Source organism: Microtus ochrogaster, chromosome 21 (assembly GCF_000317375.1).
Source record: "Microtus ochrogaster isolate Prairie Vole_2 chromosome 21, MicOch1.0, whole genome shotgun sequence".
Lineage (NCBI taxonomy): Eukaryota > Metazoa > Chordata > Mammalia > Rodentia > Cricetidae > Microtus > Microtus ochrogaster.
Window position 1 is genome coordinate 28,331,286 of NC_022022.1, and position 15,725 is coordinate 28,347,010.

At 39.8% G+C, this 15,725-nt stretch overlaps 1 protein-coding gene across 1 annotated transcript in view; it reads right to left on the reverse strand.

Moving 5' to 3' along the window:
* Arhgef38 (Rho guanine nucleotide exchange factor 38) overlaps positions 1–15,725 on the reverse strand; it is an 89,526-nt gene that overhangs the window by 58,771 nt on the left and 15,030 nt on the right. Inside the window, exon 2 of the mRNA XM_005357309.2 lies at positions 5,231–5,418. Within this exon, the coding sequence (XP_005357366.1) occupies positions 5,231–5,418 (188 nt within the window). The remainder of the gene's footprint in view (positions 1–5,230; positions 5,419–15,725) is intronic.

Sequence of the window (15,725 nt, forward strand, 5' to 3'; positions counted from 1 at the left end):
TTTGTTTTTTTTGTTTTTCGAGACAAGGTTTCTCTGTGGTTTTGGAGCCTGGCCTGGAACTAGCTCTTGTAGACCACGCTGGTCTCGAACTCACAGAGATCCGCCTGCCTCTGCCTCTCAAGTGCTGGGATTAAAGGCGTGTGCCACCACCGCCCGGCATGGATGCCTTTTAAAACAAAATAAATTGAGTCTTTTGACAGAGGCAACAAGTAAGAAAGACAATTTGGACAAGAATTTTTTTTCAAACATTTGCTCACATACAGTTTCTTTTTTTATTACAGAGACTAAATTCTAGCCAACAGCTTTGTGAAGCCCAACTATCTGTCTTCCTTCTGTGTCACCCAGCAAACTAGGAAAGAGGAATAGGTTTGATCACTACTAGATAAAATATTTCCGCTTGTTCTTTAATTCTATGTTTTAGCAAGCTATCATAATAGTAATTTTGTCTTTGGTCCCACAACAGCAGCGAGACTGTGTTATGTTCCAAACTCTGAATTTTTGTTATGAGTAGTGAGCTGAGCAGCTGGGCTAGGGAGGGACCAGGAAGAACTAAGGGTGATTTAGATAGGCATCTAAACAGGCACTCTGAAACCGCACACCAAGCAAGCACTTCACCAGCTCGGCCATGTGACTGCAGTGCATGGTAGCAGTTCGGCCACTCATGTGGAAAGACAGCCAGGAGCCAAGCACATAGTTACAACCGGGCATTGAGGGGTTATGACAGGCATCAGAGATGCCCGGGCCAGTGACAAGGCTTGGAAGAGGCAGCAAGAGCGGAATGCTTGAAGATTTTCTGTATTGAAGCTCTTAGTATCCTTCATAGGGGCCACAACTGTTTACTGTGGTGAGGACAAAGCCATTAAAAGTCACAGACATCTCAAAGGGCTATAAAAGCCTTCACTGAGCTAAAACATAACAAGTGTAGGTTAGAATTCACAGGAAATCAACTGGACCGTGTCCATCCTTTTAATATGCAAACTTCCATGGTCCTGTATTTAGATGCGTTTTCATTACTACACGCATTTGTATTTCCCTCCTGCTTTTCTCCTTTCAGAGATAACTTGATCTACACCTGGCTTTCACAGAGTTGATGAGTTCTTCTCATACATAATCATCCCTGTCAGGGAACAACAACTTCATTCGGCAGAGGCAGGAAGCCGACTTCTCTGGGTCCTATAGGTCTTTCCCTCCAGTGCCCTTAGCGAGAGGACCAAGTAGAGCTGCCCATCTTACTTCCTTTTTCATGTCCCCTGTCACAGGCTGCTGTTATTCAGTTTGGACCTTGGGGGACACGCAGGGTAGGGCATTGATATGTGTATAACATGTCACACATACCTACCCCACCTAGACTCTGCCACTGGGACCTTTTAAAACGACTGCCAACTTAAGCATTTCAACACCATCGTCAATTGAGATCTGAGTTTAGAAAACATGAACATGATTTCTCCAAAATTAAAATTGCTTGCTAATTATGAAGAACCATTTTTCCCACTCAATATTTGTTGCTTCAGATAGGGCTAATATGAATATATTCTGTATAGGGAAAAGGTTCCAACTGGTATCCACACTACAAATTCAAACTTCAAAAAAAATTTGAAAATGTTTGTGCTTAGATAATAAATTAAAATATTTATCATATTTCTCTCTGAGCAACAAAAATATGAATGATTTAGTGTAAACTCTTCATTTCCTTTTCTTTTCTACTTTTTGTGAGTGTATGCATGTGTATGTGTTCATGTGGTCACGTGCATGAGTATGTACACATGTAGTCACTTGGGTGAGCAGGTGTGGAGGTCAGAGGTTAATACTGTATATTTTTTTTGGTTGCCACATGATTTTTGAAGTGGGTTTTCCCACTGCATCTGGAACCCACAGAGTGGCTACAATGCCTGACCACTTACCTCTCCAAGTACCTTCCCTTGCCGCTTGCACCACAGCCGGGGTGAGAGGTGAGGAGGTGAGGTCTGTTTGGCTACAGTCTTCATGCTTGCGTGCCAAGCTCTTTACTAACTGAGTTATCACCTCTGTCCCCTCTCCTAATAGTTTTCAAATGAATTTTATTGACCAACTTGTTGCCACATTGTATGAACAAAAGACTCTGAAGAGCTCGGGCCAACATGAAATTACAGATTATTTCTCTTGTCACTTTCCAGGAAAGATACGATTTCAAGCATAAGACACATAATTAGACCATCCGTAAGCAAAGGCAAGGGAAACACATACAGCCTTGGAAGGGTAGAAATAAACTGGACCTGGTATTCCTCTAGAGCAGTGGTTCTCGACCTTTCAGATGCTGCAACCCTTTAATACAGTTTCTTACGTCATGGTGACCCTAACCATAAAGTTATTTTATTGCTGCCTCAAAACTGTAATTTTGATAGTTATGAATCATAATGTAAACATCTATGTTTTTAGATGGTCTTACGCAAGTCCTGTGAATGGGTCATTTGACCCCAAAGGGGCTGTGACCCACAGGTGGAGAACTCCCATTGTAGGAAAGGACGTTGAATAGCTGAAGGCTTAGGTATTAGGCCCCGTGAAGTTTAGGCTAGAGTATTAGAAACTAAATAATACTAAATAAAAAAGAAAAGAAAGATGTGCACTCAAATTCCCCAATTTTTTTGCCCAGCTTTTGTCCTTTCCTTATACACAGACTACAAGCCCATTGTTAGCTTGGCTGGCTCTGGTTTGATTTAGTTTGATTTGTTGCCAAGAACCATGGAGACTCTCCTCTTGTTGAGATAATAAACAGGCCTGTTTTCCCATTTCTACAGCGAATGTTGTGGGTACTTTTCCTTCTTGACAACCTATGTCAATGCTGCTTAGGGAAATGTCGCCTGGTTTCAGGTCGGTGAAGACCTGTGGCAGAAAACCCTGAAGTTAGGTCTCAACTTTGTCACCTGACAGAGAAGACCTGTCAATCAAGAGGTAGATCTCCTCACTCACTGTGTAATACTCACTGAATTAAACTTGATAATGCTAACCTTTGGTGGGCAGAGACAGGAAATCCTCTGAGCACACCAAGACTCACCTAAGGGTAAGAGCATCTCAATAAATAAATGGGAAGCTATTGAGGGAGACTCTGGGCTTCCACACACGCTAGTACTACTCACAAACATGTGTCCTCAACGCACGTGAACATGAACACACACACAGACACACACACACACACACACACACGGGATAGAAGGGCAACACCTATTGTGATTCTGAGGGTACATATATTAGTGGAGGTGGGAAAATAACGATTGTCATTAGTACAAGTGACCAGTCATAGTTTTATAATTGTGGGTATGTACTAGGAAACTATATCCTGAACCATATGCATAAATATGGTAAAAAAATAAAGCAAAACAACAACATCAACAAAACTCTAATTCTTAAAATTATACGGCAAAAGACAAACTAAGAAAGTTATTCACAATGTGTAGGAAGGAAAAAGAATATTCAGAAAGGTGTTATAAAATACTGAGGAAATACATAAACAATAATTTTAAAAAGCTAAGAATGTAAGAATGTGAAAGGGGACTAAATTCTAAAGACTAAGAAATATATAAGAAGATGTTTTCTCAGGAGGAATGATACAGAGGAAAGACCGCCCAACCAGTAGGAATGAAAATCAGGACTATTAAATTTTGGTTGGCAGTTGACATTGAAAACAAAACAAAAGATGTGGCAGACGACAACAGCAAAAACAAAACAAAACAAAAAACAGAAACAACAACAACAACAACAAAACCCAACAGCCTTAATTACATTGTTTTTTGGACAGCGTCTTTCTTTCTATGTAGCCCTGACTGGGCTGAAATTCTATGTAGACAGGCTGATTTTGAACTCAGAGATCTTCTGCCTCCTGAAGGCTGGGAGTGCAGGCTTGTGTTACCCTGCTTGGACCTAATATGCTTTCTAACAATTCCATTTATGAGACTCTATTCTAAGGAATTAAGCAGATGAATAAAAAAAATATATTTATCTAGGGATCATTAAGAGCAAAAAAAATTTAGAAGTATTGGAAGTCATAAAAAGAATTGCAATAGATTGTTGAATGAAAATATACTTATTAGACTGCATAACTCTGTATAAAAACATGTGTGTGTGTGTGTGTGTGTGTGTGTGTCTGAGTGTGTCTGTGTGGATAAGTGTACAAACATCTCAAAGTCCCCAACCTAGTCAGTGATTTTCTTTGAATGGAGGAATGTGTTCATACATTTGCTTTCTCCTTATTGTCGAGCAGTTCGGATTGTATATAAGGACCACTTACAACTCTGCCGAGATCCTTGTTCTTGTCTCTGCCCTGCCTCGAGCCTCTCTTACTTCTATTCTGTGCTCTGATGCGCACACGAGAAAGGATTTTGCTTAGCACTCTCCTTGGAATGGAAGCACCACCACCTGCTTTCCGTATTTCAACCTCATTCCCTGCATTAGTTAGTGTGCTTAACGTCATCTAACATATTTTCATTTTATTTATTTATTTATTTATTTATTTATTTATTTATTTATTATTGTAAGACTTCCTCACCTGCACTAAAGAGGAAACCTTGCAAGGGCCCAGTGCTGAGAACCGTGCCAATGACCATGAATTTAAAAAGCAAGTGATGAATTAGTAAATGAAGCAGCTGCCATTCTAAACTGCATACCCTGCAAAATAATTCTCAGAAAATTTTTTTAAGAGGGAAGAATTCTTCATTTATAAACACTTGTACTTTTGTGTAGGTTCACCCCTACCGAGGAGAAAAATTTTGTTAACATTGAGGATAATTTTTATGCTGAATTTTACTTAGTCATGTAGTTGCAAGTTCAACTGAGCTTTGGAGGGGCAGAGGCAGGGCTTACATCCATTTTCTCTTTGGAATCTATGATAATCACTGAATTAAATGACTTGTACTCAAGACTGCTGAAGGCCTATTTCCCAAATTTGGGATTTGGGAAATTCCGAGGAAGAACACAGAAAAGTCATGGTGGAAAAAAATAACTGTGAATTACTTTCTCACTAAGCTTGTGACTATTGTTTCCTCTGATAAACAGGGAGGCAGCTCTCCCCTTCCCACCTCCCGATACCAGAATTAGGACCCGGTGACTTCTTCTCTGAATTTAGGACTAGAAACCCTGAGAAAGATACACCTGCCACCCCACTGATAGTGGGTCCTTGGACTTCATAGTGCTGCTGTACCTATTTAGAATCTGAGAGAAAATGCTAGGAAAAGAAGAGCAATCTCAAACTTGTGTTCACCTGTTTGTTTCTCAGTGGCTGGACCACTTCTCTGACACACAGCTCCAGATCCGTGACGTAATCCCTTTCAGTCTGTATCAGCTCCCTGATGATTTTGGCCCGCTTTGCCATCATCTTTCTCATCTGTTGCTCTTCCTCAGGGGTTGGGGTCTCAGTGGAGGAGCGCTCAGTTTGTGGAGTCATCTTTTCTGTGAAACAACAACATGCTCAGGTGAGATGCTCTGCCGTGGTCTACTTTTCCTCCAAAACATACAATTCAGGGTTATCGTTAGCCAGGTGAAAGGCGTAGGGGTCTTCACAGTGGGTCCTGGGAAGTCCTATGTTAGTTCCTCACTAGATAAGGATTCTATGAACCAGACGAAGCCGAGTGAGAACTGCTACTACAATGTCATGGAAATGGCATTCAAAAGCCATGGCTTCTGACACATCCGAATCTCAGTCTACAAAGTTGCCCCTCAATTAACTTTGGATGTATAAAAACTCAATTTGGAACTTTCGAACATGTCTGCTTTTGAAAACAAGGAACATTTTAATTAGGAAGTGAACTCCTCTCGGTTCTATTTGTCCCTATTACTAAAAACAATCACCTAGCAGGTAATAATCAGTGGAATGAAAACCAACCGAACGTCATTGGGTTTTTCCTTTTCGTGCATCATCAGAATCCATAAACAGTGAAACAGCGGGGGATTAAAAAAATTCAACTAAGAATTCTCATGGGTTATCTTGGCTGTTGTGTAAATCTTGTTACTTCTTAATTATTGAACCATCCTGACTTTTTTGTTGTTGTTAGTTTGCTTTGCTTTGCTTTTAAGTCACAGTATTGAGAGGTTGAAATAAATGGTAGGTCTCACATGCAGCCAAGCATCTGTATGGGATATTAAGGTAGAAAAGTAAAAATCATCAGGAAAACCTTCTCATAGCAATACAAAACTCTGGAAGCTACAAACTCACTGTTCACTGTAAGTTCAGACCGGGACCTAAAATTGAGAAGTCATAGATATCAGGGCTCACTCTCCCCACCTCCCTCCGTGTGTGTGTGTGTGTGTGTGGGGGGGGGTGTTCAAGATTGAAGCTTAGCTTTCATGTTAGTCTCTTGCAGTTCATAACTTTATTTCATTTAAGGTTAATATTCTTGTAACTAGCATGTGAGAAATAGTCAATGTTGATAAAACAAGCTTTGCAAAAGGATCTTGAATCCTCTGAACAGGAAATAAAAGGTACAAGCCACAATATATGCAAGAGGTAAAGAGCATTCTTCACCTGGCTGCTCCTGGGAACAAAGGTAAGGGACTCGGAGGAGGGCTCTGGAGAGGAGCCAATGGTTTGTTCTGAAGAGGTTTGCCCGAGAAGGTGAGTGGACACTTTAAAAAGCAAAGAGCCAATACGAGTCCCCTTGATCCCCTTATGTTGTCTTATTGCTATTGCTAGAACTTCAAGCACTATATTGAAGAGGTATGGAGAGAGTGGACATCCTTGTCGTGTTCCTGATTTTAGTGGGATGGCTTTGAGTTTCTCCGTTTAATTTAATGTTAGCTGTTGGCTTGCTGTAAATAGCTTTTATTATATTTAGGTATGACCCTTGTATCCCTAATCTCTCCAAGACCTTTATCATAAAGGGGTGTTGAATTTTGTCGAATGCTTTTTCAGCATCTAATGAAATGATCATATGGTTTTTTTCTTTCATTTTATTTATACTTTAGGGATATGTGAAGTTGAGCACAGAAATTTATGCCTAAGGCAGATCTCTGTGAGTTCGAGACCAGCCTGGTCTACAGAGCTAGTTCCAGGACAGGCTCCAAAACCACAGAGAAACCCTGTCTCGAAAAACCAAAAAAAAAAAAAAAAAAAAAAGAAAAAAAAAGAAAAGAAATTTATGCCTATACCAGAGAGCTCACAACCAACTCTAACCCTAACCCTGAGTCCAATTACTTAATATTGTCTTGAAAACTAAACAAACATACTTTACAAAAGTAATCGAAGAATGTAACAAGGACCTTTATCTATCTTTGTCAAGGAAATGCCCTACCACATGTCCCTAGATTCCTTCCAGTTCTAAACTCCAGTCCGCAATTCCACGTCAACTTCTTCCTCACCTGTTCCAATTGCTGTTCCTCAAAACATATGACAACCTTTCTTTTTTTAAAATTAAAAATGACATAGTTTTTTTTTTCTAGTTCTATTTAGCATCTTGGCCACAATTGTGGACCCTGGGTGCCATTCGGTTGCTATAAGATGTTGGTCAAGATATTCAATTTCAAAGGTGTTTTTCAGGAGCAAAAAATTCTCATAGAACTCGGAGTTGAGCAACCTTCTAGATGTCTCTGTTTGTTCTTCTGACTCAAGTTTATTACAGGAACAAAGAGACTCAACTCGCATCCTTTTATGGTCAGACCTCCAAACATTTTGACATTTGCTTGCATTCTTAAGCTAACAACCTCTCCACGATGCGTTGGGGATACCAAGCTTTGTTTTAACAAGCCCCTTTACGCCTTTGAAAATGTTTTGTACACTTGATTTACAGCGAGTTTTACATAGAAACGTATTTCTAGCGCAGCATCGCCAGCAGCTACCATCACAGCCAGCAGGCAGTTGTAAAATCAGCATGCAGCTGAGACTAGAAGAACATTTAAATTCTCATAACCAAAAACTATACCCCTGAGTGTTAAAGGAGTGATTGCGGTGACTCTCTCTGCCTTCCTCCACCTCTGTAACCTGCAGACATTCTTCTTGCAGCTCTGGTGATGGATTTGAACTGTTTTATTAATCAAGTTCAATTGTTAAATTTTGTGAGCATTCACAGTCAGAAATGAATGACGGAAGAGGGAAATCAGCGAGTAGCGTATGTAGAAGTTCCTTGGGATCCTCAAAACAACACAAATGTTAAACTTCCTTGTAGGCAGGGCAGCCACAGAGATCCGAGAACCTAAAGAAATACAGGTGACGAACATCCCCTAGGCAAGGATGCCATGAGATTCTTTATTCTATAGTGTTCAGACTGGTTCTGTTTAAATCACTAGTGTTGGAACACATGAAAGCATAAACATGGTCTGTCCTGTGTTTCATTTCCTGTGTAGTACTCAGCACCTGGCATGAAACAGCCACATGTTAGTGTGGTTAGTTTTGGTTAGTGGGTTTTTTTCCCCCCAATATAAGATAACACAAGAGTTTGGTATGCCTAATAAATAGCCTAGGTTAAGCTACAACATTCTGCTTACTATTTGACTTCTCCTTTTAAAGATCATCAATTTGTGATAGGTTTTATTGGGACATCATCTGTCCTATATCCCAGACACACATGGTTCAGCCTTTCACCACCCAAGGCAAATAGTTGTCCCATTGTTTTATGATTGACAACCAGTCAAGAGAAATACTTATTCCTAATGTGGACGGATCAGATGGCAGAGAAAGAGGAAACTAAATATGGAAGTCTGTGTGAGGACCGAGCTGGGCTTTAGAATCCTGAGAACTTGCTGGCGTAGGACTTGCACAAGGAAGACCCTGTTTCTTTATGAATACAAAGGATATGAAAAGATGTCCAATGGTAAGTGAGGCTGTGGGGTAGGGAACGGAAGGCTTCCTTCACTGGTAGTCAGGTTCTACACAGAACTAGCAATGTGCTTGCTGCTGCTATTACTGCTGCTACTGCTGTTTGGGGTGGATTAAGAAATGATTTTTCAAACTATTTGCAATAATAACTGTTATCAAAGATAAGTACATAGATTTCAGAGCCAGGAAATGTGGGCTCAAACTTTGCCTCTGCCATGTATTAGAGCTGTTATCTTCAGCAAACTCTTTAACAATTTATATGTAAAATTTCTCATCTATAAATTTGGGTAATGATAGAAAACATTAGAAAGCAGGTTTGGGAATGAAAAAGAATAGATGTTTATTAAACATTTGCAAAGTATAACATATTACAGAACTTGTCAGGTAAATGGTTGTTACAGTTAGTTGTGTTCTCTTTTGTAGCTGTAATCTGGTCTTCACTGCATTGGTAGCTGTTTCATAGTTTAGTGTATGACCTATATAAACTGTTTTCATGTATGGATGGACATATGATTATAGTAGTTCATTTATTTTATTTTCAACGCTAGTGGGCTCACACGCATCTTCTGCAACCCCGTTTTGCACTTTAAAAGTGAACTTTATTTTTAAGTAATTTTCTTTAAAAATAGTTTTAACTTATATTTATTGCTAGTGTGTGTGTGTGTGTGTGTGTGTGTGTGTGTGTGTGTGAGAGAGAGAGAGAGAGAGAGAGAGAGAGAGAGAGAGAGAGAGAGAGCCAAAGTCTAACTAGAAGAAAATACTTATATCTAGGACACATTCTAAATCAAAACCAGCAAGAGGAAACACACTCGGGAGCACAGGTAGAAACAAAACCATCAAAAATGCTTCAAAAAAAAGCACATTACTCTCCCTATCCCTCCCCAGCCTTTGCTCTGAGTGAAGGCAGAAAAGAAGTTTCCTCTGATAAAACTCTGACTTCTATGAGTTTTGGATTTGAATTTATTGACTGTTTAACAATTAATTCTTAAACCCTAAAACTGTCCTTGGAACTGGGACACGTCTACTTCAAAACATCAAGTAACAAGTCTCATTTCTCACGTCTCTTCACGCTAGTGGGGGGAGGAACACACGCAGTTGCAATATCCTGTTTAAGATCCTCCAAGGTGACGAGTGATGGGGAAATGAAGCAAGGAGCACGGCTAGCAAGAGCTCAGGCGGCATAATGGTTTTAAATGAGAGACCAAGAAGGGTTTAAGATTGAGCAAGAATCTGAAGGGCTGAAAACACAGGTAAGTAGAGAAACCGGTTAATGGAAAGCTGGGACCCAAGGGCGTAAGCTTCATTTAGGTTGAGGAAGGTCAGTGGCCAGGAAAGCAGATAAGAGAACTGCAGGAAAGGATAGCATGGGGGAGACTGAGCTAGCTTGCACACAACTTCAAACTATAATGCAAAGGCATTAATGTATTTCAAATGTTTTGAAGTGAAGCATATACTTTAAAAGACTGTGGCGGACCACTTAAAGATGTGACATTTCAAAACCCTTAGAGACAAAATTGAATGAGGGGGAACAGTTCAAAGGAAGAGATGAAAGAGACAGACAGGAGCAAGTGTACGACAGTCACCCCAATCTTGAGAAATCAATAGCCAGCAACTGAGTGCTTAGAAGTCCATATGCTGTCCACATCTCTTGTGGGAACCAAGCACATGGGAAAAGTAGGAGTGAACTTATTTTGCCAATGCCATGTAAACAGCGGTTGGAAGACAGTCAATGTGTCTGATGAGAATGGTCACTGCATAACATTAAAGTGGTCTGTTCATTGGGAAGACAAAAAAATCTAAGCTCCATGGGAACATCAAAATACGACATGACATTAAAAGATGAGAAGCAAAACACTGGAAAATTGTGTGTAGGAATAGACAAACTACCTCAGCCATGATCTGTAGCATTGAAAACACAGCATAATATCTGATGGGCCTGCCAGGAAAAAAAAATATTTCCAACAGGCACTCAGAGATGCAGGCTCTTCTAAAGGCCTGACATAACCTTTCTTAAAATATGCCAAATAAGTGACTGAAAGGGATGGAGACATAGCTATTCATGAAATATCAGAATAAAACTGGAGTTCTTGCACTTCAAAACTAATTGGAACCATGCCAGAATGACAGACATATAGATAATAAAATAGATTATAAAGATAGAAATACACCATCTCCTTTGTGGTTACTGACTTTCCATCTAAATGGAAGCCAAGATCATTCAAGAGTAGAGAATTATTTTTCAGGAAATGGTGCTAGAAGAAGCAAAAAAGACATCAAACCTTTACTTGATAGTATTTATATAAAATTTTAGTCTTTATTCCTCTAAGTTGAACCTCTAGCTGTAAAACTCTGAGAAGAAAATATAGTGTAAAGTTTTCATAATACATTTGGCAGCGATTACTTGGATATTGACACCAAAGGGTAAAACTACAACAACTATAAAACTTAAGTAACTGAATTTCAGGAAAATTTTAAAATTTGTGCAAGAATAGCATCAGTGCACTAAAAATATTACCGATAAGGTGGGAGACAAAGCTTAAAAATTAACATCTAGACCATGTGAAGAACTTCTGAAATTGAAGAACAAAAATAAAAAAAATAATCATCCAAAATGGGCAAAGCACTTGAACAAACATTTCTCTAAACATACACAGCCAGTGTGTGTCTGAAAATACTCCCAATATTATTAATCAAGAAGGGAATGCAAATCAAACACAGTAAGACACCACTCAGTGGGGTCTTGGATTGCTGATAAAGACGAAGCACAAGAAATTCCTGCCATGATGTGGAGAATCTAGAACTCTTCCACACAACTGGTGGGAATGCAAAAGTGATCCCGACACTGTGAACAGTGTGATGATTCCTCCAGCAATCAACAATGGGTTACTATGTAGAGCAGCAATTCCACTTGTGAGTGTGTTTCTACATTAACGGAAAGCACGACGTGCAAGAGGTCTTTGTACACATGTTTATAGCAGCACTGGCCACGTCAGTGGTCAGCAATGGATAATGGATAAGCAGACTGTAGCAAACACATTACACAGAACATTACTAAGCCTTCAGATAGAAGGAAATGCTGCCATTCATTACAACATGCATGACTATTGGGAACACTGTGTGGAGAGGAACAAACCAGGCAGAAAAAGTTGACTGCATATGATGTCACCTAGTTGAGGTTCTCAAAGACCCCAAAGACGGCTGGTGTGGTGGTACCACTTAGGAGGCAGAGGAGGAATTTTGAGGGCACCCCCAGCTATCCAGTGAGACTCTGTCTCACAAAACCAAACTGAAATCACAGAGCTAGAAAGAGAATAGTTGGCAGAATCAGTGAAACATTCTCTTTGCACTTTTAAGAAAGTATTTTTATCTTTCGTGTAAGTGTGTGTTGGTATATCTGCAGACGCCTGTGGATGACAGAAGATGGCACTGGGTCCCCTGGAGCTCTACATATGGTTCTGTGCTAAGGCTATGAGCACTGGAAACCAAAGTCAGGTCCTCTGGAGGAGCAGCAAGTACTCTTAACCCCTGAGTCCTCCTGTCACTCTACCCAGAGGGTTACAAGGTGAAAATGGTTTTGGACCTCGGTGGTGGTGACGTTATAATATTGTGGATATATTTAACATCATTGAACTATATATTTAAAATGGTTAGGATGTTAATCTTTATAGATATTGCCAGGATTTTTTTTTTAATTGAGGGAAATAACCACATAAGGAGATCATAAAACAGAAGGAGAACAGAGGCATCCAAGGCTTTCTGGATATATTAAAATTTCCTCACAATTAAACATTTATTTTAGTAATTGAAAAGGAAGAGGTTTCAATGTCAGAAACTGTTTCAAAATGCAAAACGATGCTGGGTTGAGTTTGGAGCACAGCAATTTAAACAGAATAGACGGTATCTTTAAAAATAACATCTTAAAGGACTTCTAAACACCACATGGAGAGCGTGGCTTATAAAGGTGGAGGCGTGAGGTATAAATAGGGTAAGCCTTATAACCGAGCGCAGCTTTGTTCTAGAAGGCACCCTGGTGAAGAACGACCTTTATAGTTAATTACATTCTTGTATCTCAGCTGTTCCACGGTACCTCGTGTGCCACACACTTGACTGACAGCCTTGAGCCTGGCTGTCTTCTATCATGCACTGTGTGTGCTGCGTCAAATTCCCTGGCAAAACTGTTATTTCAAGGTAATGTGTATAATAAAGCCGTTCTCTTGGTGTCCAGCAGCATGGCTTGTGACTGTACTGTCAGAATGAGAGCCACAGTGATTGATCCTCACCAGCCAACTCAGAGACACGCTTCCTGGGCAAGAGGACCATTTTGTTCTCACAAAATGTTAAGATGAGTGTGGCTTCTTGGTGAGATTCAACACAAAGCATCAATAAGTTGCTAAAGGAGGATAACTTGGGCTTGAGAGTGATGGTAATTTTAATACTTCCTACAGTTTCTCCCCCCTCCCACTCTTACATGTCTTTATCCCATCTCTTTCATCACAGCAACGTGTGGATAATAGAAAAGGCACTGTGCTGTTTTGAAGTGTGCAGTTTGGCAGCAGCAAATGCATTCCATTGTGTGCAGTCATTACTGCTGCATGTGTCCAGAGCATGTCCATCTTCCCAAGGTGAAACTCACAATTCCTCTTTCTCTCTTTTCTGCCATACTGCCTTTTTGTCTCTACATGTTGAACTGCTCTGGGTACGTCAATTTAGTGGAATTATAGAGCATTCGTTTTTTTGGTACCTGACTTATTTCACTGAGCATAATGTCCTGAAGGCTCAACTATGCCATAGTGTTTATTAAAAGCCTTACTTTTTAAGTTTTAGTAATATTTCTTTGCATAAACACACTATATTTTATTTATGAAAGCAAGCTAAAATTGCTTTTGTTATATTAAATCATTGTCCATTGTTATTCCCTTATAATTTCCATAATATACTGAGCATGCCTGTAATGCGCACAACAATTTTCAAGTATTTGTTAAGAACCAATATCCGTTATCTATAATCTTCCTTACAACCTAAAAGTGAAATAATATACTAATTTTAGTGATGAAGAAACAGCATATGAATATGAGTAGAATTTCTCCAATGATTCACAGATGACACTGAAGAGCTGGGGTTCTAACCAGATGCGCTGGGCTGTGCAGCTGGAGCTCTCTCGCTTGAACCCCCAATCTGGCAATGCTGCTATCATGGTACTCTGTGCATATGCAATAGGATCTTGCTGGACAGAGGTATGTACAGGTCAGTGCTGGCGGTGCCACTCACTCATGGTTTGCCAGCCAAACCATGTGGTGCCACTAAATTGTTTCTTCTCTAGAAGAGAACTAAGAAAAGCTGGCAACAGCAATAATAACAAGATGTCATTTTTAAGTACCAGCTCTGCTGCACAGGATGGACATGCTTGCTCCTTACCTTTTAACAGACAGAAGTGGAAACACATGGAGGTTAAATCACTTGTCAAGCATCTCACTGCTTTCAGTGGTGGGGCCAGGTTTGAACCTTTGTTTTTTCATCTGGCTTCAAAACCTTCATTTTAGCCATGACTCACTGCCTGGGACTTGTGAGAGGTGAGAGGAAGCACAGCAGACACATTGCCCATGTCTGACACAGAGATGGCCCTCCATAAAGAGCCACTTGTTCTTCATCCTACCAAGAATTACCTGCCATTGGTTCTGAATGGCCCCAAGAGTCCTTCTGCCTACCTCCACCTGTGAAATAACCCAAGGACAGGGGCACAGATGGTACATCTATAAGGACATTTTCCCGTCAGCTGGGAAAAGCAGAATTATCAAGGACTACTACAAAGCCAGTTCCATGGCAGGCCTAATGTGTGTGCCATCACTCAGACGGAATCCAAATGAGGAGGGAATTTGCCTTGACTTGCCATTTGCTGTAGTATAATAATGATGGATTTCTTAAAGCCCAATCATCTCCCATTTATCTCAAGGCACAGTCACAGTGCTAAGAAGTTTCTGAGGTTTCACCGAGAATGTCCTGCTTCTCAAGAAAGCTTAACAGCAAGAGGAGGAAGAAGGCTACCCCTGCTGGGGTACCATTGACTATTCCTCTGGGACATCTAGGTGGTAAGTCATTTCGATTAATTAATAGTCTTGCTGGTATTAATTGTTAGTGGTTGCTAACAAATCCTCATGGATTTTAATGTTCATAATTGTGTTACTTGTTTCTTAGTAAAGGAGAACTGTAAGTGGAAACTTTGCATTCTGACCTTGAGGTTTTGTTCGATGCCTTACGTAATAACAGCTGCTCTTAGCCTCTGGCCCCTGATCCCAGAGATGGCAGGTACATGCATGCCTCTCACGGTTATTTATCAGACAACTTCTTCAGTCACTTGATTGCAGAACAGAAGCGTAATATATCAAAAGTATCTAGCCTCAAATTAATTTATAATTTCATCATAACCACAAATGTATTCAGAGCTAAATGAAATCAGTAAGTATCAGAATTTGAAGTTAATAATTTTATAAATTACTTACTTGGAGAGTTAAAGAAATTTTGCATCTCATTCAATATCAATTTAAAACTATCTATTGGATTTGAGTAGGTTCTGTTATAAATGTAATAATGAATAATGCAACAGCCCCTTGCTGTCAGGAGACTGGGTAACTGGAGGTAATGATGGGTTATTAAAGTCACTGGGTAAGTCAGCATTTTCCCTCCGCTCCCTAAAACATATGGGGATGTCTATGCACTTCCCTTAATAGTCAATTTTTTGCATTTCCCAAAAATTAGTTGCGTACAGCAGCAAACCTGACTGCATGGCTGCATTTTTCTTGTAATTACATTAGCTTAACTAAACACACATAAATTGGTAAAATATGCGAGTGATAGAACATGCGTGTTTCTATAAAAACAAATTTAATGCTTTGAAACAATTTTACAAAGTCAAGTTGCCAAGCTGTTACTGCTCTTTTTTTTTTTTTTTTTT